Source organism: Panthera onca, chromosome F1, assembly GCF_046562875.1.
Source record: "Panthera onca isolate mPanOnc1 chromosome F1, mPanOnc1 haplotype 2, whole genome shotgun sequence".
Classification (NCBI taxonomy): domain Eukaryota; kingdom Metazoa; phylum Chordata; class Mammalia; order Carnivora; family Felidae; genus Panthera; species Panthera onca.
In genome coordinates, this window is record NC_138355.1 from 5,955,515 (window position 1) to 5,979,837 (window position 24,323).

General features: G+C 43.5%; 1 protein-coding gene across 16 annotated transcripts in view; it reads right to left on the reverse strand.

Moving 5' to 3' along the window:
* The window catches only part of CDC42BPA (CDC42 binding protein kinase alpha), a 322,044-nt gene that overhangs the window by 135,399 nt on the left and 162,322 nt on the right, over positions 1-24,323 (reverse strand). For all 16 annotated transcript variants that reach the window (XM_078441190.2, XM_078441187.2, XM_081791830.1 and 13 more), the window contains 3 exons: positions 23,339-23,418; positions 21,228-21,394; positions 6,889-7,011 (listed from right to left, as the gene is read on the reverse strand). In XM_078441190.2, the coding sequence (XP_078297316.1) occupies positions 6,889-7,011; positions 21,228-21,394; positions 23,339-23,418 (370 nt within the window). The remainder of the gene's footprint in view (positions 1-6,888; positions 7,012-21,227; positions 21,395-23,338; positions 23,419-24,323) is intronic.

Below are 24,323 nucleotides of genomic sequence, written 5' to 3' on the forward strand. Positions count from 1 at the left end.
CCTCAGAATGACTGTGATTTTCTCCTCATAAACCACAGAGTCCTAAGGAAAGTGGTACAATATATTTTTCAGATGCTTAAACAAAAAACTATCAACCCAGAATCCTATGTCCTGTAAAAATATTCTTTAGTCATAAAGAGAAAACTAAGACATTCTCAGATGAATAAAAACTAAGAGAATTTGCTGAGAGCAGGGTTGTCTTTAAAAAAAAAATGGCTAAAGGAAGGGGCAACCGGGTGGCTCAGTTAAGTGTCTGACTTCGGCTCAGGTTATGATCTCACGGTTTATGCGTTCAAGCCCCGCATCAGGCTCTGTGCTGACAGCTCAGAGCCTGGAGCCTGATTGGGATTCTGTGTCTCCCCCTCTCTCTTTGCCCTTTCCCTACTTGCACACACACTCTCCCTCAAAAATAAACATTAAAAAAAAATTTTTTTTTAAATGGCTAAAGGAAATCCTCTAAACAGAAAATAAGAGAACAAGGAGCTCACCAATATCAAGAAGGAATACAGAGCATGGTATATAAAAATTGGGTAAATTGGGTCACCTGGGTGGCTCAGTCAGTTAAGGGTCCGACTTCAGCTCACAGTTTGTGAGTTCAAGCCATGCATCGGGCTCTGTGCTGTGAGCACAGAGTCTGCTTCAGATCCTCTGCCCCTCCTCCACTTGTGTGCATGTGTGCACGCTCTCTCTCTCTCAAAAATAAGCATTTAAATAAATAAATAAATAGATAGATAGATAGATAGATATTTTAAAATATGGGTAAATCCATAAGGATTTTCTTCTCCTCCTAAACTTTCTAAGTTATATTTCACAACTATAATCGTTATCAACATACAACAGACTGTTATAACTAAAATACTTTATGTCAGCCTCATACTAAGCATAAAGCAAAAAGCTACAGTAGGAATACAAAAGATAAAAGGGAATCAGAGTTTAACGCTATAGAAAATGATTAACTTACAAATGAAGTCAGTTAAGAGAGGAACTTAAACAAAGGAACTACAAAACACTCAGAAAACAGTAAGATGACATTAGGAAATCCCAATCTTTTATTACTTTAAATATAAATGGATTAAATTCTCCAACAACAAGACCTAGAGTGGTTGGATGAATAAAACCAAGACCCAATTATATGCTGTCTATAAAAGCCTCACTTCAGCTTTAAGGAGACACAAAGGCTCAAAATGAAGGGATTAGAACAAGGTATTTCATCCAAGTGGAAACCAAAAGAAAACAAGGGTAGCTATAGTTAGACAAAATAGATGTTAAGTCAAAAATAGTAACAAGTGACAAAAAAGCTACCATATGACAATAAAAAGGTCAATTTGTCAAGAAGGTATGACAATTATAAATACATATGCACCTAACACCGTAGCATCTAAATATACTGAGCAGATACACCAGATCTGAAGGGATAAATAAACAATACGATACAGTAGGGGACTTCAATACCCTACTTCCAACATTGGATACATCATCTAGACAGAAAACCTATAAGGAAATGTGAATTATATGTGAAAGGAATGTGAATTATACTTTAGAACAAGTGGATCTAACAGACATATATAGAACATTCCCTCCAATAGCAGCAGAATATACATTCTTCCCAAACACACATGGAACATTCTCCAGGATAAATAGATTAAAAAACAAGCAAGTTTACAAAACAAGTATTATTTAATTTTTTGAAAGAAAATGTTAATGTTTATTTATTTTTGAGAGAGCGAGCGAGCGCAGGGAAGGGGCATAGAGAGAGAGGGAGACACAAATCTGAAGTAGGCTCCAGGCTCCGAGCTGTCAGCACAGAGCCCAATGTGGGGCTCGACCCCACAAACTGTGGAATCATGACCTGAGCCGAAGTTGGACACTTACCTGTCTGAGCCATGTGGGCACCTCACAAAACAAGTCTTAAGAAATTTAGCAAACGATACCAAGGATCTTTCCCAAGCACAAAAGTATGACATTAGAAATCAATAAAGGACGAAACTGGAAAATTCATAAAAATGTGGAAATTGAACAACACACTCCCGAATAACCAATGGATCACAAAAAGAAATTAAAAAGGAAATTAAAAAGATATCTTGTAACAGACAAAAATGGAAACACTATATGCCATATGAAATATGGCAAATGCAGTTCTAAGAAGGAAATTCATGGCCATAAACACCTCTACATTAAAAAAATGAAAGCCCTCAAACACCTAACTTTACATATCAAGCAGCTAGAAAAAGAACAAACTAAATCTAAAGTTAGCAGAAGAAAGGAATTAACAAAGATCAGAGAAACAATAAATGAAACAAACATCAGGAAAACGAAGAAAAGATCAATGTAACTAAGAGATTGTTTTTGGACAGTCAAAATGGGCAAAACTTTAGCTAGACTTAAAAAAAAAACCGACAACTCATAAATAAAATCAGAAAGAGGAAACATTTCAATGGGCAGCACATACAAAGATCATAAGAGACTACTATGAACAATTACATGCCAGCAAACTGGATAACCTAGAAAAACGGATAAATTTATAGAAACCTAAAACTGAACAAAACTGAATTGTGAATAAATTAAAAAATCTAAACAGACCAATAATGCTAAAGATACTGAATTAATAATCAAAAACCTCCAAACAAAGAAAAACCCAGGACCTGGCGGTTTTACTGGTGAATTCTAACAAACCTTGTAAAAAGAATTAACACCAATCCTTCTTGAACTCTTCCAAAAAGTGAAAGAGGAGAGAATATGTTCAAACTCATTTTATGAGGCCAGCACTACACTGATACCACAGCCAAAGAGTGCCAAAAGCAAAAATCAACAAGTGGGACAACATTCAACTTACTTCTGGAGAGCAAAGGAAACCATCCACAACATAAAAAGGCAACCTAATGGATGGGAGAAAATACCTGCAAATCACATATCTGAGAAGGGGTTAATACAGAAAATATATTTTAGTAACTCGTAAAACTCAATGGCAAACAATCTGATTAAAAAATGGGCAGAAGATCTGAATAGACTTTTTCTTTTTTTTTTCCCCCTAAAGAAGACATAAAGATGGCCAACAGGTACATGAAAAGGTGCTCAACGTCATAAATCATCAGGTCAATGCCAATCAAAACCATGATGAGCTATCACCTCCCACCTGTTGGAACGGCTGCTGTCCAAAGACAAGATATAACAAGTGTTGTTATGAACAAGTGTTATAAACACGTGTTGCAGATAAAAAGTAATATTTGTGCACTGTTAGTGGAAACATAAATTGGTACAGCCACTTTGGAAAACATGGAGGCTCTTCAAAAAATTGCAAATAGGGGCACCTGGGTGGCTCGGTCGATTAAGCACCCGACTTCAGTTCAGGTCACGGTCTCATGGTCATGGCCCGTACTGGGCTCTGTGCTGCCAGCTCGGAGCCTGGAGCCTGCTTCAGCTGCTGTGTCTCCCTCTCTCTCTGCCCCTCCCCCGGCTGCAGTCTGTCTCTGTCTCTCTCAAAAATAAATAAATTAATTAATTAATTAAAAATAGAACTACTGGAGGATCTACCAATTCCACTTCTGATTATTTATCCCAAGAAAACAAAAACACTGAATTGAAAAGGTATGCATTCCATGTTCACTGCAGCATCATTCACAAGCATCAAGACATGGAAGAACTTAAATGTCCGATGATGGATATGTGGATAAATAAAACGTGGGGTGTATGCACAATGGAATACCACTGAGCCATTAAAATAAGCACTATCTTGCCATTGGCGGCAAAGTGGATGGACCTTGAGGGAATTATGCTAAAATAAAGGCAGTCAGAAAGACAAATATTGCATGATCTCACTCAATGTGTGGAATCCAAAATAACGAAAAAAGGGAACTCGGAGAACAAATTGGTGGTTCTAAGAGGCAGGGGTGCAAGGGCATGTTGAAGGAGTGAAGGTGATCACAGGTACAAATTTCTAGTTACATAATGCCTATGTCCCGGGGAGGCAATGCACAGCATGAGGACTACAGCTAATAATTCTGTACCACATACTGAAAAGTCATTGAGAGAGTAGCTCTTAAAATTTCTAAGCACAAGGAAAAAAATCTGTAACTACGTGTGCTGATGGTAACTTGACTTCCTGTGGTGGTCATTTCACAATATATACAAATACTGAACCATTATGTGCGCACCTAAAACTAATTAATATAATGTTGTATGTCAACTATATCTCAGAAAGGAAACAGAAAAATAAAAGAATGAAAACAAAAACAAAGGCAGTACAAAAAAACAAAAAAAAGAAAGAAAAAAAAGAAAGGCAGAAAACGAAAGACCAATATTCTTCATGTATACGAATGCCAAAATCCTTAACAAAATACTAGGAATAAAATTCAGTAACACATAAAAATAATTATACACCATGACCAGTGATGTATATATTCCAGGGATGTAAGTTTGGTCCAATATTTCAAAATCAACCAATCTAATCCACCATATTTATAGGCTAACAAAAGGGGGAAAAATCACACGTTCATATCGATAAATGCAGAAAAAATACTTGACAAATTTCGACAACTATCTGTGATAAAAACTCTCAGAAATACAGAAATAGATGTGTACTTCTGACTTGGTAAAGAGCACCTACAAAAAATGTGTAGCTAATATTACGCTTGAGGGCAAAACACTGAAGGCTTCCCCCTAAGACTGGGAAGAAAGCCAGGATGTATATTCTCATCACTCTTCTCCAACACAGCGCTGGGGATTCTAGCCAGTACAGCAAAAAGAAATGAAAAGCACACAGATAGATCAAAGAGGCAAAAACACAACCTTCCTATTTGCAGATGCACGATGATTAGCACAGAAAATCCTAAGGATTCAATCAATTTAAAAGGAATCAATTAGGGGCGCCTGGGTGGCTCAGTCGGTTGGGCGTCCGACTTTGGCTCAGGTCATGATCTCACGGTTCTTGAGTTCGAGCCCCGTGTCAGGCTCTGTGCTGACAGCTTGGAGACTGCTTCAGATTCTGTGTCTCCCTCTCTCTCTGCCCCTCCCCTGCTCATGCTCTGTCTCTCTCTCTCTCAAAAATAAATAAAACATCAAAAAAAATTTTTTTTAAGAAATCAATTAAAAAAAAAACACCCTCTGAGAGCTAATAAAATGGGCTTATGAGTAACTCATCTCAATCCATATTACCTCTCTGAAGATAAATCCCTAACCATCCCAGCTGGTCACTGTTTTTTCAGTGTCAAATAACTAACACATTCAGTGCTCTTGATGTTTTATTGTTGATAGCAAATCAAAGCAAATGATTCTGCGTATCATATTTCCAAACACCTTAACTGTAGAAAATAAAGCTACAGAAATTTGATAAAGAGGTATCTCTTAGGAAGAGAGCCACTTAAAAATATAGAACAGCATAAATTATGGTCAAATTTAAGAGCTCCATGTGTATTTAATATAAGCAAAGTATTAACATGGCATTTAAACAGTCCTTTTTAGGGGCGCCTGGGGGGCTCAGGCGGTTAAACATCCGACTTCAGCTCAGATCATGATCTCACGGTTTGTGGGTTCGAGCCCTGCATCAGGCTCTGTGTCTCCCTCTCTCTCTGCCCTTCCCCCACTCACACGCTCGCTCACTCTCCTCCCCCTTCAAATAAACATTAAAATTTTTTTTTTAAATAGTCATTTTCATAAAAGATCCTGTCTCAGATTCTTCTTCTCCTTCACTTACTTTGGTCTTAAAACGGCCTTTCTGGAGAGGCCTGACTATCCTGGCTAAGCCAGTACCTTCTCTCTCTCCTTATGCTGAGACCAGGTGCCATGCCTCTAAACCCTGCAAAAGGCTCCCATTACACTGACAGAAAAAAAAACCCAAAAACCTTGTAACAGTGAGACTGTACTGATGAGGGCACAAGCCCTACCCGACCCTCTGTTCTCCACCCCGTCTCCATCATCCTCCCCGCTAGCTCATCCTGCTCTAGCCACGCCGTCCGAACTCCTGAGGCGCATTCTGACTTCGGGGCCTTTGCACCGGCTGATCCTTCTGCATGGAACGTGTGCTTCCCATTTAACTGCACACTAGCCCCTTACCTGCTTCAAGTTGTTGCTCACCTGTCGCCTTCTCGGCGAGGCTTACCCCCAGGCCAGCCTGCATAAGATGACACAACTCCCCATCCTGGACTTCTGGCCCCTTCTCCGTATCCTGCTCTAAGTACTCACCACCTTCTAACATAGTGTGTCATTTACAGAGTTACATAGTTACTGTCTTATGTCTGTTGGGTGCCTTCCAGTCCCGCAAGAACAGGGTTCTGTCATTGTCATCACGCTTAGAACTGCATTCCAAGAGCCTCAGACCATACCTGCTCCCCAGCAGGTGCTCAATCAGTATTTGCTGAACGAACGGACTCAACGCACGAATGGACGGAACGGACATATCGACACTTGTCTGAATTAATTTACTTAAATCTCGTCAATGTGCCAAAAGGAACTGTCACAGAGAAAATAAAAGTTCATGTCTTGCTGTCCGCATACATGCAGTTTCCTTGTCTACACTGTCCTTCTTCCTGACTCCTGACACTCCCTCCCCTGTTCGTGTGTATGCTCAGCCAGACAAGTTCCAGCTAAACCTCCCAAACTAACACATCTTCTCAAAGCACCATCTTTGTTCGCGTGAACCTTGGTGAGGCGCCCCTCCTGATCCTCCCCAGGGACCTATGCTCGTGTTTCTCATGTACTGCAGAAACTATTTGTTCCCATACCAAAATGTGAGTTCCTTGAAAGCAGAAACCATTCTGACTTGCTCTCCCCTTACTGGTGCAGAGCTCACATTACGTAACATGAGACAGGCACTCAGTATATATTGTGTGTGTAAACAGCCTTTTTTTTTTTAAACCTACTAATCTGAATGAATAGTGAATCACAGAAATTTACCTCTTACTTGTTTCCTTAGTTTTTCAATTTCTTCTTTTAAGGTTTTGATCTCTAAATCTTTGCTTGCCGTGAGTGGACCGTCAGCAGTTGAATACTGCAGCGCTTGAACAGTCTGTGTTGACTCTTTAAAAAAAAAAAAGAATAAAGGATAAAATGAGAAATATGGCCATATTAAAAAATTTTTTAACTAACAGCAATATATTTCTTTTTTTTAATGTTAATTTATTTATGCTGAGACCAAGCGAGCAGGGGAGGGGCAGAGAGAGAGGGAGACAGAATCCCAAGGAGGCTCTGCACTGTCAGCACAGAGCTCAACACGGGGCTCGAACTCATGAACCGTGAGATCACGACCTGAGCTGAAATGAAGAGTCAGATGCTTAACCAACTGAGCCACCCAGGCGCCCCAATATATTTCTTTCTAGAGAAATCCATATATAATTCTACTGATCAAAACATCTACTCAAAAAACATGCAAACACATCACAATTAAATCCCAAAACTCCAACACATGTGTCTTTAAAAGTATAACAGACGTAGGAAAGGACTGGCCTTCTACCAAACACAGCAGGTGCACTTTACCAGCAAGTCAACCCATTCAGGTCCCTTTCATTCTGGCAAGAAGGGTCATCATGTGGTAACCCAAAAACTTCCTGGGTCAGATGATGCATTAAAAACAGTCTGGTGTGTGAAGGGAGGTTTAGAGATGTTAACACCAGTTGACCTTGAAAAATGCAGGGGGGGGCGCCTGAGTGGCTCAGTCGGTTAAGCTTCCGACTTCAGCTCAGGTCACCATCTCACGGTCCGTGAGTTCGAGCCCCGCATCGGGCTCTGGGCTGATGGCTCAGAGCCTGGAGCCTGCTTCCGATTCTGTGTCTCCCTCTCTCTCTGCCTCTCCCCCATTCATGCTCTGTCTCTCTCTGTCTCAAAAATAAATAAAAAAAGAAAAAAAAAGAAAAATGCAGGGGGTTTGGGGCACTGATCCTCCCCCATGCAGTTGAGAATCTGTGTATGACTTTTTTTTTTTTGAAATTTTTTAAATGTTTATTTATTTTTGAGAGAGAGAGAGAGATAGAACATGAGCAGGGGAGGGGCAGAGAGAGAGAGGGAGACACAGAATCCAAAGCAGGCTCCAGGCTCTGAGCTGCCAGCACAGAGCCTGACGCGGGGTTCGAACCCACGGACTGTGAGATCGTGTGACCAGAGCCAAAGTCCGACGCTTAACTGACTGAGCCACCCAGGCACCCCGAAAATCTGTATATGAGCTTTGACTCCCCGAAAACTTCACTACTAATAGCCTCCTGGTGATCAGAAGCCTAACCAATAACACAAACTGCCAATTAACACAGATTTTGTAATCTATGTGCATTATACACTGTATTCTTACGATAACATAAGCCAGAGAAACGAAAATGTTACTAAGAAAATCATGAGGAAGAGAAAACACAGTTACAGTATGATACCGTATTTATCAAAAAGGAAGTAAGTGCACAGGACCACGCAGTTCAAAGCTGCACTGTTTCAAGGGTCGAGTGTATACGATGTACAGAAATGCCAGCCTCCAGATTTTATGTATGACTCTGGCTCATCAATTTAGCTAAAACAGATTACTTTATCTTGCGGTTCTACTCAGAAGATGCAAAGTATCAAAGAAATGTTAACTCTACTGAAGTGTTTTTCCAGATATTAGCAGAAGATCTGGAAAAAACGCAAACTTTAAAAGAATTTTATGTCAGAAACAAAACCACCCTGTGCTACAACGGTTGCAGCACTATTTTATGGAGGGTTGGCCATAGTAAGTCTCCTCCTTCACCGTAATCGTCTGTCAGTACAAATCATGACTGATTGCTTTATACCAGTTACGTTATTTTATACTGCTTTATGTAACTTACATTATTTCTATGGCATATTATTACTTATATATATTACTTATATTTTACACACACACACACAAAGCTCCAAAACATTGCGGCTTTCAAAGGAGGGGGGTTTTCTAATTAATTTTCACCATCTGTACAGAGAATAGTATCATCATCATCTTTGTATGCACGGTGGCTGATAAATATTTGTTAACTTGAACTAAAGGTGTAAGATATACTTATTGCGCATCCGACCGTGATCTTCTGCATCCAATAAGTATATCTTATACGTTTATTTTTGGGTTCAAAACATGGTAAATATTGGTATATTTGGTATTTCTTATTTTTAAAGAAACATCCCTTATTTGTTTAAGAAGACACCAAAGTTGGGAGTAGGAGAAGGGAGATCTAAAAATAGCCCTGGGGTACTAGTAACAGCTACTTTTCTTCCTAGACTCCACTTCCCGTCTGCTAAAACGCCCGTTACCTGTCTATTAGCCATTCTTATTCTCTCTTTGAATAACAATTTCACACATTGTTACTGCGCTTCTTACCATTACGACCCTTTTCATTACTCCTAGTAACTCTCACATCAAAATAGACAATCCACCCAACACTCTGGCTTTCTGGCACACAAACCCCCCAAGGCAGACACTGTTGGGGCTTTTTACCTAGAAGCGATTCCCCTCTCACTGCTTGTGAACCACATTCCGGCATCAGGCTCCAAGGCGGACCAGCCAAAGATAGAAGACGCTTCGAATCAATCGTGGTAGTCCCACACTACGTGCCGAGTACCGGTTAAGAATTAGGTGTGTGACCTAGTTAGAACTCACAGTGCCTTGAGAAGAAGTCCCCTAGGGGCTTCCTGGAAGAGTTTTAATCTCCTGTGGAGTAAGAGATGGATGAAAGGAAAGGAACCTTCTTTCGGTCTCCGCACGTGTGTGCACACGAGGTCTGGGACTTGGGCAGTACGGCAGAATCGGGAGGGGAAAGCCGTGAACATCAAAGGGAAGCTAAGCCCCAAATCGGCCCTGCAATGGGCCATCCTGAGATAACAAATCCATATTATTTAAGAAGTCTATGACCTGCAGCCCAAAACAACCTAGCTGGGAGACTTTTTTCTGGCTACACCGCCAGATCCGCGGGTCACAGCCCGGACCCACGGCTCCTGCCTCACGTGAACCTAGAAATGTGTATGTGTGCAGGTGGCAGGGGCGGTGGTGTTCACACAGGCATGGGACCAAGAAAGCTCAGCATCGTACAGAACGTGAAGCAGGCTCCCGTGTCACAGAGCGGGACTGCTCCTCTGCTGGTGGCTGGCCCACGGAGAAGTGCTCCCGGAAGCCCGGCCGAGACTCGGTAACCGCACGGCCTCCAAGACATTGACTGCAGCTACGCCTCTCTCTCTCTTATCTCCACAGTGCACTTACTCGAGGGACCACCTCACTGATTCCTCGTTCCCACCGAGAGACCGAATCCACTGTCCTGACATTATTCGTTTTTTTTCTCTTTTCTTCCTTATTTGCCCAGGTTAGATCCCGTGGTCCATCGCTACAGGAACTTCTCTGCACACCCACCTTCGGCCTGTCTACCCTCCGTTCCTCGGTGACACGGCCTGGAAGGCGCCCGTGTCGGCCGAATGGGACTCTTCCCACTCCATGCTTCCGTCACGGAGGCTGACAAAGTGGCTGAAGGAAATGCAGTCACCTGACACTCACGTCTGCTAACACTGACCATCTGGCGACGACTGGCGGTCCTAAACCATTTCCCCAGAGCACGCGGTCTTCTGTGAACTGACCATCTCACGCGGTGTCTTCATCTTGACAAAAATCTCACGGTCTCCACCTTCCTTGTTCGCAGTTGATGGGCCCTGCTTTGTATTTGATGTTGCGTCTGTGTCCTCAAAGTAGAAGGTACGCGCCGCGAGGGCCAGTACTGTCCTCTTTTTCTGTTCACCGTCACCCCCACCCCAGTCGTGTGCAGAACAGTTTCCGGGACGTCAGTGTTTAATAAACAGCTGGTAAATGGATGGAGTAGCTTACACGTAAACTGTGCCACTGCATGAAACGCGCGTTGATACAAAAGACCATGATGTCTTATTTTCACTGGGTTTGTTTTGTGAAACGATACCACCCACACAGAACGATACTGCCTAAGGATCATTTAAAACATCCCCAAAGCCTCCTATACAGCAATCTTCTCATTCAGAACAGGAAGGAGTAGGAAGCACCAGGTCATTGCTCCATCACTCCTGCTGCAAAAAGTCCAAGAATGTAACTTGCAAAAATCTTATTTTTACAGAAATCAAGTATCTGAGAGAGCAGAGAGGACGCAGGACAATGAAACAGGGAGGGAACAGCCATTCTGAGGCGAGAAGACTCTGGCAGCTGGCTCCGATTTCTGAACTTTACCCAGTTCTGTGGCCAGGCTTAGGCCCCAGCTTGCCCTAAACGGAGCGCTATTATGCTGGAGGAAAAACACACCAGAGCTTGTGGAGAATGGGTGGGGCTGCTGAAACAACTCGGAAACCTCCAGATCCCTAAATATGTGCTGCTATTTTCATCGTGGTGTCTTTGTTGTATCTGGAGACTGCGTGGGAAGTCAGGAGCTTCTAAAATGCAGACTAAAATCTCCTCCGGTACTAGAGTATTTGAGAAACAAGAGTCTTGCCTCAGGAGAAGAGTCCGTCTCAAATACGTGGCCAGTCTCCCCATCAACACATTTGCCAAATAGGAAAAGGGCACGGGGTAGGAGGCTGAAGGGCAGAGTGAATCGCCCACACTTTACCGAGTGAGGAAGAGAGCCCCAGCCTGGCTCTTTCTAGATCTCCCTTTGTGATTGATACTTGAACCCGGAGGTAGGCTGAGCCAATGAATTCTGCAAGCCAGCCTTGTCCTAGCTCAATTCCCGGTTAGAGGGAGCTCTAGGAGAAACCGAAAACTTGTGCTACAGCACCACCTTCTGGAAAACAAAAGAAAGGCTCCTGAATGACAACCTGTTGAACCCTTAGAATCCAAGGAGACAAAACCTTCCCTAAGTAAGAAAGGTGTCTGCTACTTCAAGTGTGACCACAGAGGTACATTTCATGACGCACTATGAGAAAACCACAGTGATACGGTTTCACAAAAAGAAAGGACTGTTTTCCAGCAACTAAATTCAAAGACATGAAGCACTGTGTTCTCACAGATAAAAAAATTCAAAATGGCGGTTAGAAAGAAATTCAATGAACTATGAGAAAACTCAGAAAGGCAACTCAGTAAACTCATGAATAAAATTAGCGAACAGAAGGAGTACTTTACAAAAGAGGCTGAAATTATGAGAAAAACACAAACAAAAATTCTGAAGCTGAAGGACTCAATATATGAGGCTGAAAAATGCGTGACCAAGCACTGGGGGCACCTGGGGGGCTCAGTGGGTTGAGCACAGATTCTTGGTTTCAGCTCAGGTCACCATCTCATGGGTCGTGGAACTGAGCCCCGTGTCGAGCTCCGCACTAAGCGTGGAGCCTGCCTGGATTCTCCCTCTCTCTCCCTCTGCCCCTCCTCTCTGCTCATGCTCACTCTCTCTCTTGCTCTCTTTCTAAAAATAAATGTTAAAAAATTTTTTTTTAAAAAGCACTGAAAACAGAGCAGATCAAGAAGCAGATCAAAGAGAATACATGATTTGGAGGGGGGGGGGATCTAGAAATGATTCAGGTGGAAGAGAAGAGAGATCTGAGATTTTTAAAAAGTGAAGAAACTCCACAAGAGTTACCATACTCTATCAGACAAGCGAACCTAAGGAAAATGAGGATACCACAGGGAGGTGGTTTATTTAAAGAAAAAATAGCTGAGAACTTCCCCAAACTGGAAGAACTGGTCATAAAAGTCCATGCAGCTGAATAGGACACATTACTATCTCAATGAAAAAAGATCTTCACTAACACACCTTATAATGAAACTGTCAAGAGTCAATGGTTAAGAATTTTTTTAAAGTTTCTTTTGAGACAGAGAAAGAGAGAGAGAGAGAGAGAGAGAATAACATGCATGCGAGCAGGGAAGGGGCAGAGAAAGAAGGAGACAGAGAATCCCAAGCATGCTCTGTACTGTCAGTGCACAACCCAATCTCATGAACCATGAGATCATGAGCCAAAATCAAGAGTCAGACATTTAACCAACTGAGTCACCCAGGAGCCCCATCAATGGTAAAAAATTTTTTAAAGCACCCAGGGGGAAAAGGGATGTGATTTACACCCATTAGGCTATCAACAGATTTCTCAGCAGAAACCACAGAGCAGGAGAGAGTGGGATGACATATCCAAAGTACTGACAGATAAAAACCACCAGCCAAGAATATTCTATCCAGCAAAGTTATCCTTCTGATATGAAGGAGAGATAAAGGCTTTCCAAGAAAACAATAGCTAAGGTAACTCACCACCACAGACCTGCGTTCAAGAAATGTTGAAAGGAGCTCTTAAAACTGAAACAAGGGGTGCCTGGGTGGCTCAGGCTGTTGAGCGTCCAACTTCGGCTCAGGTCATGATTTCACAGTTTGTGAGTTCGCGCCCCATCTTGGGCTCTGTGTGGACAGCTCAGAGCCTGAAGCCTGCTTCGGATTCTGTGTCTCCCTCTCTCTCTGCCCCTCCCCTGCTTATGCTCTATCTCTCAAAAATAAATAAACATAAAAAAATTAAAAAAAAAAAAACGGAAAATGAAAGCACACAAAATTCTGATTCAGATGACAGACATTCAGAACTAGAAAACTGTAACCCTATTTCAGAATAGTGTGTCACATACTTAAGGATAGCATAAATGTTAAAGGAAAGGAGCATTTAAAATAACTATAGCTACTACAATTTTACTTTTTAAAGTTTATGTATTTTTGAGAGAGAGAGAGACAAAATGTGAGTGGGGGAGAGGCAGAGAGAGAGAGGGGGGACACAGAATCCGAAGCAGGCTCCAGGCTCTGAGCTGTGAGCACAGAGCCCGACGTGGGGCTTAGACTCACAAACCCTAAGATCATGACCTGAGCCGAAGTCAGATGCTTAACGACTGGGCCACCCAGGCGCCCCTAGCTACTACAATTTGATAACAAATTCACAGAATAAGAAGAGAAAACTTGTGATACCAAAAGTATAAAAGGGAAGGCATAAAAGGATGGCATCTTTATAGGTGAATGAAGCTGCTATCATCAGAGACAGGACTATTTTATCTACGAGACATTTTATGTTAACCTCATGGTCACCACATGACAAAAATCTAGAGCAGAGGCACAAAAGATTCAAACAGGAAGGAGCCAATCACCATGGAAAACCACCAACTGGCAAAGGCAGACAGAAGGAGAAGTTAAAGGAAACAACGGAGAGACAAAATAACCAGAAGGCAAGAGAGAAAATGGCAATAGTGAGTGCTTACAAATCAATAATCACCCTAAAAATAATTGGATCGCACTCACCAACAAGAAGGCATGGAGCAGGGGGAAGGATTTCAGAAACAAACAAACAAGACCCAAGTATATATGCTGCCTAAAGGAGACCTATCAGTTCTGAAGGTACACACAGGCTCCAAGCGAAGGGAGGGAAGATAATACTCCAAGCAAGCAAAAACCAAAACAAAGTGGGAATAGCCATACTTCTATCAAACAAGAGAGACTTCAAGCCAGAAATGGTAACAAGACAAAGGTCATTGTAGAAAAACAAAGGGGTCAATACGTTAAGAAGATATAATAATCTGGGGCGCCTGGGTGTCTCAGTGGGTTAAGTGTCCAACTCTTGATTTCGGCTCAGGTCATGATCTCTTGGTTGGATTGAGCCCCACATGGGGCTCTGAGCTGACAGCATGGAGCCTGCTTGGGATTCTCTCTCCCTCTCTCTGCCCCTCCCCCACCACTCACATTCTTTCTCTTTCTCAAAATAAATAGATTTTTTAAAAAGAAGATATAACTGTAAATATATACACTCCCAACACCCAAGTACCGAAACATATTAAGCAAGTACTAACAGATCTTAAGGAAGAAAGAGACGATACAATAATAGTAGGTGACTTCAATACCCCACTATTAACAATGGATAAATGGTCCAGACAGAAAATCAGCAAGGAAATGTTGCAATCGAACCCTACTTTAGAACAAAGGGACTTAACAGACATTACAGAACATTCCATCCAACAGAAGCAGAATACACATTCTTAAGTGATAGCAGGACAGGCTCCAGGACAGATCACATGACAGGACATAAAACAAATATCAGAAAATTTAAAAAGAAATTATACCATCTTTTCTGATCACAATGGTATGAAATTAGAAATCAACAAGAGGAAGGCGAGAAGAACTACAAATATGTGAAAATTAAATGATTCTAAACAACCACGGGGTCAAAGAAGAAATCAGAAAAGAAATAAAAAATTTTCTCAAGACAACTGAAAACGAAAATACAAACATATCAGATTTGTGGAATCGATGGAGTAAAGCAGTCCAAAGAGGAAGTTTTTTTTTTTCTTTAAAAAAGTTTATTGACATTCTATGCAGTGAATGTACTGTGCAGTATTAGTTTCCGGAAAAGATTTCAGTGGCTCATCACTCACATACAACACCCAGTGCTCATCACAACACGTGTGCTCCGTAACACCCACCACCCATCTAGCCCATCCCCCACCCACCTCCCCTCCAGCAACCCTCAGTTTGTTCTCTGAAAGCTGATAGCAAAAAATGACCACATTAATAGAGAGATTTCAAATAACCTAATTTACACTTCAAGGAACTAAAAAAAGAAGAACAAATTAAGTCCAAAGTTAGCAAGTGGGAGGCAAAAATAAGGTTCAGAGCAGAAACAAATGAAATAGAGACCAGAAAAATAGCAGAAAGGATTGGAGAAACTAAGAGCTGGTTCTTTGAAAAAATAAACTACACAGACAAACCTTTATCTACACTAAGAAAAAAAGAGGAGACTCAAATAAAATTAAAGAGATGGGGCGCCCGGGTGGCTCAGGCGGTTAAGTGTCTGACTTCAGCTCAGGTCATGATCTCACAGTTTATGAATTTGAGACCCGCAAAGAGCTCCCTGCTATAAGCACAGGGCCTGCTTTGGACCCTCTGTCCACCCCCCCTCTCTCTCTGCCCCTTCCCTGCTTGCTCTCTCTCTTTTTTTTTTAAATGTCTATCCACTCTTGAGAGAGAGAGAGAGAGGGAGGGAGGGAGGCAGGCATGAGCGGGGGAGGGGCAGAGAGAGGGAGATACAGAATCCCAAGCAGGTTCCAGCTCTGAGCTGTCGGCGCAAAGCCCAACACGGGGCTCAAACCCACAGATGAGACCATGACCTGAGCCGAAGTCGGATGCCCAACCGACTGAGCCATCCAGGTGCCCCTCCCTGCTTACTCTTTCTCTCAAAAATAAACAAACATCTTGGGGTGCCTGGGTGGCTCAGCTGGTTAAGTGTCTGACTTCAGCTCAGGTCATGATCTCACGGTTAGTGGGTTCGAGCCCCGCATCGGGCTCTGTGCTGACAGCTCAGAGCCTGGAGCCTGCCTCAGATTCTGTGTCTCCTTCTCTCTCTCTCTGCCCCTCCTTGGCTCTCTCTCTCTCTCTCTCTCTCAAAAATAAATAAACATTAAAAAAATTAAAAAAAAAATCCCCCCCCAAAAAAAGAGGAAGAAATGAAAGAGACATTACAACTAAAACGACAGAAATATATAGGATCATATACTATGAACAATTATAGGCCAGGATATTACACAACCAGAAGAGATGGATACATTTCTAGAAACACACAACCTACCAAGACTGACTCAGGAAGAAAGAGAAAGTCTGAACAGACCAGTAACGAATAATGTGATTGAATCAGTAAACAAAAACCTCCCAACACAGAAATCTCTAGGAACTGACAGCTTCACTGGTGAATTCTACCGAACATTTAAGAAAAACTAACAATCTTCCTCAAACTCTTCAAAATAATGAGGAGGAGGGAATATTTCCAAGTTCTTTCTAGAAGGCCTTAATACCAAAACCAGAGAAGACCACAAAAAACTATAGACCAATATCTCTGATGAATATAGATGTAAAAATTAGCAAGCCAAAGTCAAGAACACAGTCATAGGATTATATATCATGACAAAGTGGGATTTATCTCTGGGATGCAAGGGTGGTCCAACATATGCAAATCAATAAATGTCATAGATCACCTCAATAAAAGATAAAAATCACACACTCATCTCAACAGACACAGAAAAAGCACCTGACAAAACACAACATCCTTTCGTGATAAAAAACCTTAACAGGCTGGATATAGAAGGAACATAACAAAATAGGGCCATTTACAACAAAGTGACAACTAGCATTATACTCAATGGAGAAAAACTGAGAGCTTTTCCTCTAAGATCAGGAAGAGGATAAGGATGTCCACTGTCTCTACTCTTATTCAATATAGTCCTGGAAGTGCTAGCCAGAGCAATCAGGCAAGACAAAGAAATAAAAGGCATGCAAATCAGAAAGAGAAAAGTAAAACTGTTACTATTTGTTGACATGATTTTACATATAGAAAATCCCTAAGAGCAAACCCAGATAACAGTTGGAACTAATCAACAATTTCAGCAAAGTTGCAGGATGCAAAATCAACACATAAACCTGTTGTATTCCTTTACAGTAATGATGAGACATTTGAAAAAGAAGTAAAGAAAACCATCCCATTCACAATAGCATCAAAAGCAATAAACTACTCAGGAACGCTTTTAACCAAGGACAAGATCTGTACAATGGAAACTGTAAGAGTTTCCTGAGAAACAGAAGACGACACAAACAACTGGAAAGACATTGCACATTCATAGATCACAAGTATTAATACTGTTAGAATGTTTACGCTACCCAAAGCCATGTACAGATTTAACATAATATCCATCAAAACACCAAAGGGATTCTTCACAGAAACAGAAGAAACAATCCTAAACTCTGCTGTGGCATCACTCAAGACACTGCACAGACAGAGGGATCCTGACAAAAAGAACAAAGTCAGAGGTATCACGCTTCCTACTTTCAAACCACACTACAAAGCTACGATAATAAAAACAATACATTACGGGCCTAAACGCAGACACGCAGAGCAACAGAACGAAACAGAGCCTGCGATCAAATTGTGGCAAACACGGTCAACTAATTCTGCAAGGGAGCCAAGGACACCCAATGGAGAAAGGACAGTCTCTTCAACAAATGGTGCTGGGGAAACGTGCAGAACAACGAGAGTGGGCCCCTCTTGCACCACTCACAAAAATTAACTCAAAATAGATCAAAGACTTAAACATAAAGACCTGACAGCATAAGACTTCTAGAAGTCTTCTAGAAGAGAACAGAGAAGAAGCTCCTGGACACTGGTCCTGGCAATGGTTTTCTGCATATGACACCAAAAGCACGCGCAACAGACACAAAAACTAACAAATGGGACTGTCCCAAACACAGAAGCTTCCGTAAAGCAAAAGAAACAATTACTATAATGAAAAGGCGACTTACAGAATGGGAGAAAATTTTTGCAAGTAACCAAGACGTGGAAACAACCTAAAGGTGCATCGGTGGATGAACGGATTAAAAACGATGGGGCATATGTACACAACGGAGTATTACTCGGCCACGAGAAAGGAAATGTCCTGCCGTGTGTGACAACATGGACGGACCCTGAGCGTACTGCACGGAGTGAAGCAGTCAGATGGAGAAGGACCCACGCTGTACGACATCACTTCTATGTGAGATCCGAAAAAGTCAAGCTCATAGAACAACAAAGAGTAAAACTGGTTACCGGGGACGGGGCAGGGGTGGGGGGATGTCATTTCACGGTACAAACTCACAACAAGTAGTAGATAAATCATAAAGACCTACGGAGCAGAGTGGTCAATACAGACAGCCGAGCTGCACTGTAATTATGTGACATGGGAGAAGGCACTAAACGGTCCTACGACAGCAATCTCGTTACAACAGATAAATGTATCAAATTAGTAAGTTGGACGTCTTAAATTTACACAATGATATGCGGCAAATATATTTATTAGAATGTCAAGACAACTTGCACGATAAAGAGGAATTAATCCACATGCAGAGATCTTGGCAACTTATTGAAAAAATAAAAGCAGTCTGTTTTATTGATGTCTGGGGAGTGTCTTTCTCTACTGGGCCTCTAAAAATATAATAGCAAAATTTTATTATTGCAAAAACTTGATTCTCTCTCTTAAGAGTTACAAGCTTTTTGATTATATTCCTTCATTCACAAAAGGAGTTAAGTAAAATAAATTGTATGTTACGTCCTTTATTTTGGAGAAAATAAAGCAGGGAAGAGGGATAGTGAATGCTGAAGATAAAGCAAGATTAGCTTTCAGGGGCGCCTGGGTGGCTCAGTCAGTTAAGCGTCTGACTTCGGCTCAGGTCGTGATCTCACGGTTCCTGGGTTCGAGCCCCGCGTCAGGCTCTGTGCTGACAGCTTGGAGACTGAAGCCTGCTTCGGATTCTGTGTCTCCTTCTCTCTCTCTCTGCCCCTCCCCTGCTCACACACTCTCTCTCTCAAAAACAAACATTAAAAAAAAAAATTAAAAAAAAAAAAACTAGGTTGCAAATAGTGCAGTCAGGAAAGGCCTCATTTAAAGGTAACATTCAGGTAGAAACGTGAAGGAGGTAAGGGAATGAACCATATGAACACCAAAGGAAGACAACGTCAGGCAGGGCAACAGCTAATGCCAAGGCCCTGAGGTGGGGATGTGCCAAGCCGTGGGAAGAACAGCCAAGGAGCCCAGGGTGGCTAGACGCAGAAAGAAGGATGGGGCGGCGGGGGGGTGGGGGAGCCTAGGAGGTGAAGTCAGAAAGGCAGGAAGAAGCCGGGCACAGACAGCGAGCCTGGCTGTTAAAGTGAATGAGACGGAAAACCCCCGGGGTGGAGAAGAGGCCGTGAGGTAAAATGGTCTAAACTGTGCTCTAAGAGGATTGCTTGGCTGTTGTGCTGGAAACGGATCGGGAAGGTGGGGGAGGAGGGGCGCGGAAGGTGGGGGAACCAGCGAGAAGGCTGTCATGGAAGGCAGGGGGCAGCGGTGGTGATGCGAACAGGGAGGGGGCCGTGCAGCGAGGGATGCCCAGAGTCGGGATCCTCGGTGACAGCAGAGCCGCCAGACTCGCTGGCTGCAGGATGTGAGCTGTGACAGAATGACAAGGCTTCCAGATGCCTCGGAGGCTGCAGTTCTGGGCGCCTCGGCTCACCGGGTACTCGGGAGGACCCTGGCATTCGGAGGTCAGAGCGCCGGGCAGAAATCAGGGAGCGAGACTGGGAATCACTGGTTCAACAGAAAACCAGGAGATTCGAGCGTCCCGGAAGCCCAAAGAATGAGCTCTCAGGAGGGGGCGTGGTCCGGTGGGTCAAATGCGGACAGGTGCGAAGACGCAGACCGCTCAGCGTTCGCCAAGAGTCAACTTGACATCAGCGTTCGTGAATTCAAAGTGGGATCGGTCAGCACACCACGTGTCCCCCGTACGTTACCGTCGACCACACAGGAGCAGACATAATGCATTTAAACCAGAGCTGGGGTCCTGGCAAAGGAGGGACACGTAGAAGAGGGAGCAACAGAGGTGGGGGTCCCTATGAGGGGGCTAGGACTGACCACGGGGCAAGGCGACAGGCTTGTTGGTAACGATGGGACTGAAGGCATACTGGAGGCACCAAAGGGGGTTCACCAGACCGGCGTCAACAGGAGATCATGCAGGGTCTGCTTGAAATGGAGACTAATAAAGATTTTAGCTGCCAGAGTCTCAAGACTGGAGTGGATGAGATCGGGCGGAGGACAAGATCATTGGACGTGAACAATCAAGAGACCAAGAAGTCGGAATATTAAAGAGGTCTGCCAACATGCATTTTAAGGTCACCAAGTATTTGGGGCGCCTGGGTGGCTCAGTCGGTTATGCATCTGACTCCTGGTGTTGGCTCAGGTCATGATCTCACAGTTCATGAGTTTGAACCCTGCATGGGCTTCTACGTGGGATTCTCTCTCTCCTTCTCTCTCCGTCCCTCCCCTGCTCACGTTCTCTCTTTCTCAAAATAAATACATAAACTTAAAATAGATAGAAAGAAAGAAAGAAAGAAAGAAAGAAAGAAAGAAAGAGAAAGAAAGAACAAAATCACCAAGTATGAGGACAGGAGCGATGTCACAGAGAAAGTGTGCAAGGAAGCGGAACTTTTTAGGATAAGGAAATATGGTAGGCACACTGAGCGGGTACGCTAGGATGCGAAGGGCTCCTTGTCCCCAGACGTGTCTATGTGCACACATACGCACCCGCGGGGGAACAAGGGCTGTTTTGCAGTTTACTGTTAATGTCATGAGTTTATGTAAATGGTATCATACTGTATTCTGTGTGACTTTCTTCCACTGGATTTTTTCCACCTCATAAAATAAATTTCTTTTCAAGATAAAACAACGCTTATAATACCCAGTTCCTAAAACTGTGAGTCCAGTACAAAAAAGGGAAAAAATACCATCTTTAAAACATATTTACCTTGAAGCTTTCTGCTAAGTTCAAGTTTTTCCTGCTCAAGGCGCTTAATTCTTCTCTCATAAGCTTCCGTGGCCAAGTTGTTGTCCAGAGTCCTCTGAACATTGACATCCAGGTCGAGGGAAGCGGGCCCGGCTGTCACTCGTAAACAGCTCCGATCAGAAAGAACACTGCGGAGACAAAACAAGGTGAGTTCACACAGAAACAGAAAGTCTGAAGGAAAAAAGAGCCTTTTGAAACTGTCCATTTAAAACATGGATTTAAATAGCTAATTACAGTTGGCCATCTCTGCAGTGAGTGTAAAACACATTTTTTGCACAACTCAACACAAATGACTTTTTAGAAGAATTTTTAAGTGAAAAATCGTCCCACTTATCTTGAATTTTAATAACCACAAATCGTAAAATGAAGTTTGCTGAAAACAAGGTGACCACCCAAGTGAAATCATAGTCCAAAGCACACATCATGTCCTCGCTATCAAAATTTGGATGCAAAAGTGAATGCTTTCTTTCATTCAATACTTAGCTAAAAATATGTAAAGTGCTGGACATTCAACAGCAAGCAAAAGAGACGCTTGCCCATGAAGAGCTTGGCTTCCAGGGACAGAAACAAACCAGATAAATGAGTAAAATCTTCAGGGCATTAGAGTGACTGCTAAGAGACAAAGCAGGGAAGGGGTGTGTGTGTGTGGGAGGGGGGGGGGTTGTCGAGTATTAATGGGGAGGAAATAAAAATCTAGACAAAGTGGCCAGGCAGCTATCACTCAGAAAGGAACTCGAAAGAAAGTCCAGAGCGAGGAAGGGGACCAGCCAAGGGAGCCACAGGGGAAACAGCATTCCAGGCAGATGGAACAGAAGTGCAAAAGCTCTGAGGCGAGAGCGTGTCTGGCACATTCACAGGCCGGAAAGGAGATGTGTGTGGCTGGAGTCGAGTAAGGAAGGTCGAGAGTAGGGGGAGACAGAAAGATAAAGGAAGCCAGTGGTGCAGGGCCTTGTGAGAAGTTTGGTTTGGATTAAGATACGAAGGCACTGGGCTTGGGAGGGCAGTGGGCTCTGGTCCTGAACGGAGGGGCGACACACTGTGACTTCTGGCAGGACCAGACGCGTTCAGAGAAATCCAAGAGACAACGTTAGAAACACGTGAAGCGGGTGGTTGAGAGATTCTAAGTAGGAGAGAGTGGAGAGGTCTCTGCCGGGGACACACCAGCAAACTTTTGGCAGTGTGCCAGAGCGTAAGCGGAAAAGGTCCCAAGACTAAGCGCTGGGGCACAGGGCCAGAGACAGAGGAGTGGCCAGAGAGGTGAGAGGCGGCCAGGCAAGCGCCCCGGAAACCCCCCCAGTTCATCCACACAGACGAGAGCCCGGGGCCAGAGGGAGGCAGGTGGTCCACGTGTGAAGGAGCGTGTGGAAACCACCCGCCGCAACCTCTCCGTGAAAGAGGAGGCGAGACTGCGAGGTGAGAGCACGGCGACAGAGGTTTCAGAGGAAAGTACAAAGCACGAAACAGTTAGCCGGGGGAGCGGAAGAATGGGCACGGAGGGTAACACGGCGCACTTTCCAGGCAGCAAGAGGGGCGCGGGAGGTTGGTAACCATGAACTTAAGGAAGGACCAGCAAGAGCGGTCAGGTGTTTTTCTCTGGACCCTGAGCGGCACAGGTGCGGGCAGAAACGGGGACTGTAAGGATGATGTCACCTTAGCGAAACCATGTGACAGAGCAAGAGGCGGCCGAGGAGTCACGGGGCACACGAGCGATTACAATCGCACTCAGCCTAAGCCGGGTAGGGAGGAACGGGCAGCGGGCAGCGGAGTGGTGGCCCGTGAGAAGACGGCCAAGGTGACGGGGCCTGCCTGGCACACGGGGTGTATTTGCTCAAGAGCAAGGGACTCTTCCAGTTGGTGCCCCGTGGCTAAGAGTAAGATTCCGAGCTCTACTGTCCTTCTTTCTCCTCCAAAATCACTTAAAGTCCTTGTGTGTTTAACTTCTTCCAGCAGTAGCTTCATCCTGTATTGAAATTTTTTGGTTTTTTTCAAGGCTTTCTTGTACAGATTTTAAAACCTCAGTTCATTTTAATGGGCTTTAAGCTGTCCAAAGTATGTTAACTTTTCAAACTTACCAGCTACTAGTGTATGTGAAACCAACAAACGGCAGGTGGTGGCCAGAAAAGGCGGTATGTGTGGGGGGGGGCATCGTTTCCTAAGGGACGAGAAAACATCTGGTAAGAAATAAGCGACTGTGACCTGAAGGCCGATCCACATATTAGACGTCAAGCGGAAATACGGGCCCGTCGGATTTAGAAACCCCGATCTGGTCTGGTGCAGATGCGTAGTGACGTATGATAACATTCTAATAAAAATGTAAATTGAGACTGAAAGGCTGACGCCGAGGGTCCAGTCATTAATCACATATTCATACCTGCCGATCCGCCTCATCGCTAAGAATTATTTGTGACTCGAAATCGATACTCACAGTCCTTCTGCACTCGCTCAGGGACGTACACAGAGAAACAAACAAACAAAACCGAGCTGCCCGGGGCCTACGTTCGCAGCTGCGACTGGACAGGGAGGCGTTCTGCCTTCCTGGGTCAGCTGAGATACTACCAACCCGTGCTCTTTCCGGGGCCTACGTGTGCCATGTCTTTCACAGTTTTCTGCCCTGCAGGCACAGGGCCCAAGAGCCACCCGGCCCTCCTAAGCAAGGCGGCTGTGGCGTGCCCTATGAAGAAGTCCGTGCGTTAGACAAGCTCTGTTCGGGCGCGAGTTACATGGCCGCTGGCTGTGAATTTGAACTTTATCAATCAACAGTATACATGAAATAAAGTGACTTTAAATAGAAACATACATAAAACAAAGTTATGTATTGACTGGCTGATCAAAAGACCAGAGGCTCACAAGAACCTAACCGTGAGTTTCCCCTAGGAGTTTCCCCGGTTCACTAACACAGGGGACACAGAAACCTAGTTGAACATGTAACTACCATGATCAGAATTGACTGTACCACGTATCGAATTTGGAAGGACTCAAATTTCTGTTAATGGTAAATACAACTCCTATAATAAGAAAGAAACTGATGAGGAAAGCCCAGAGAGGAAAGCATAAGAA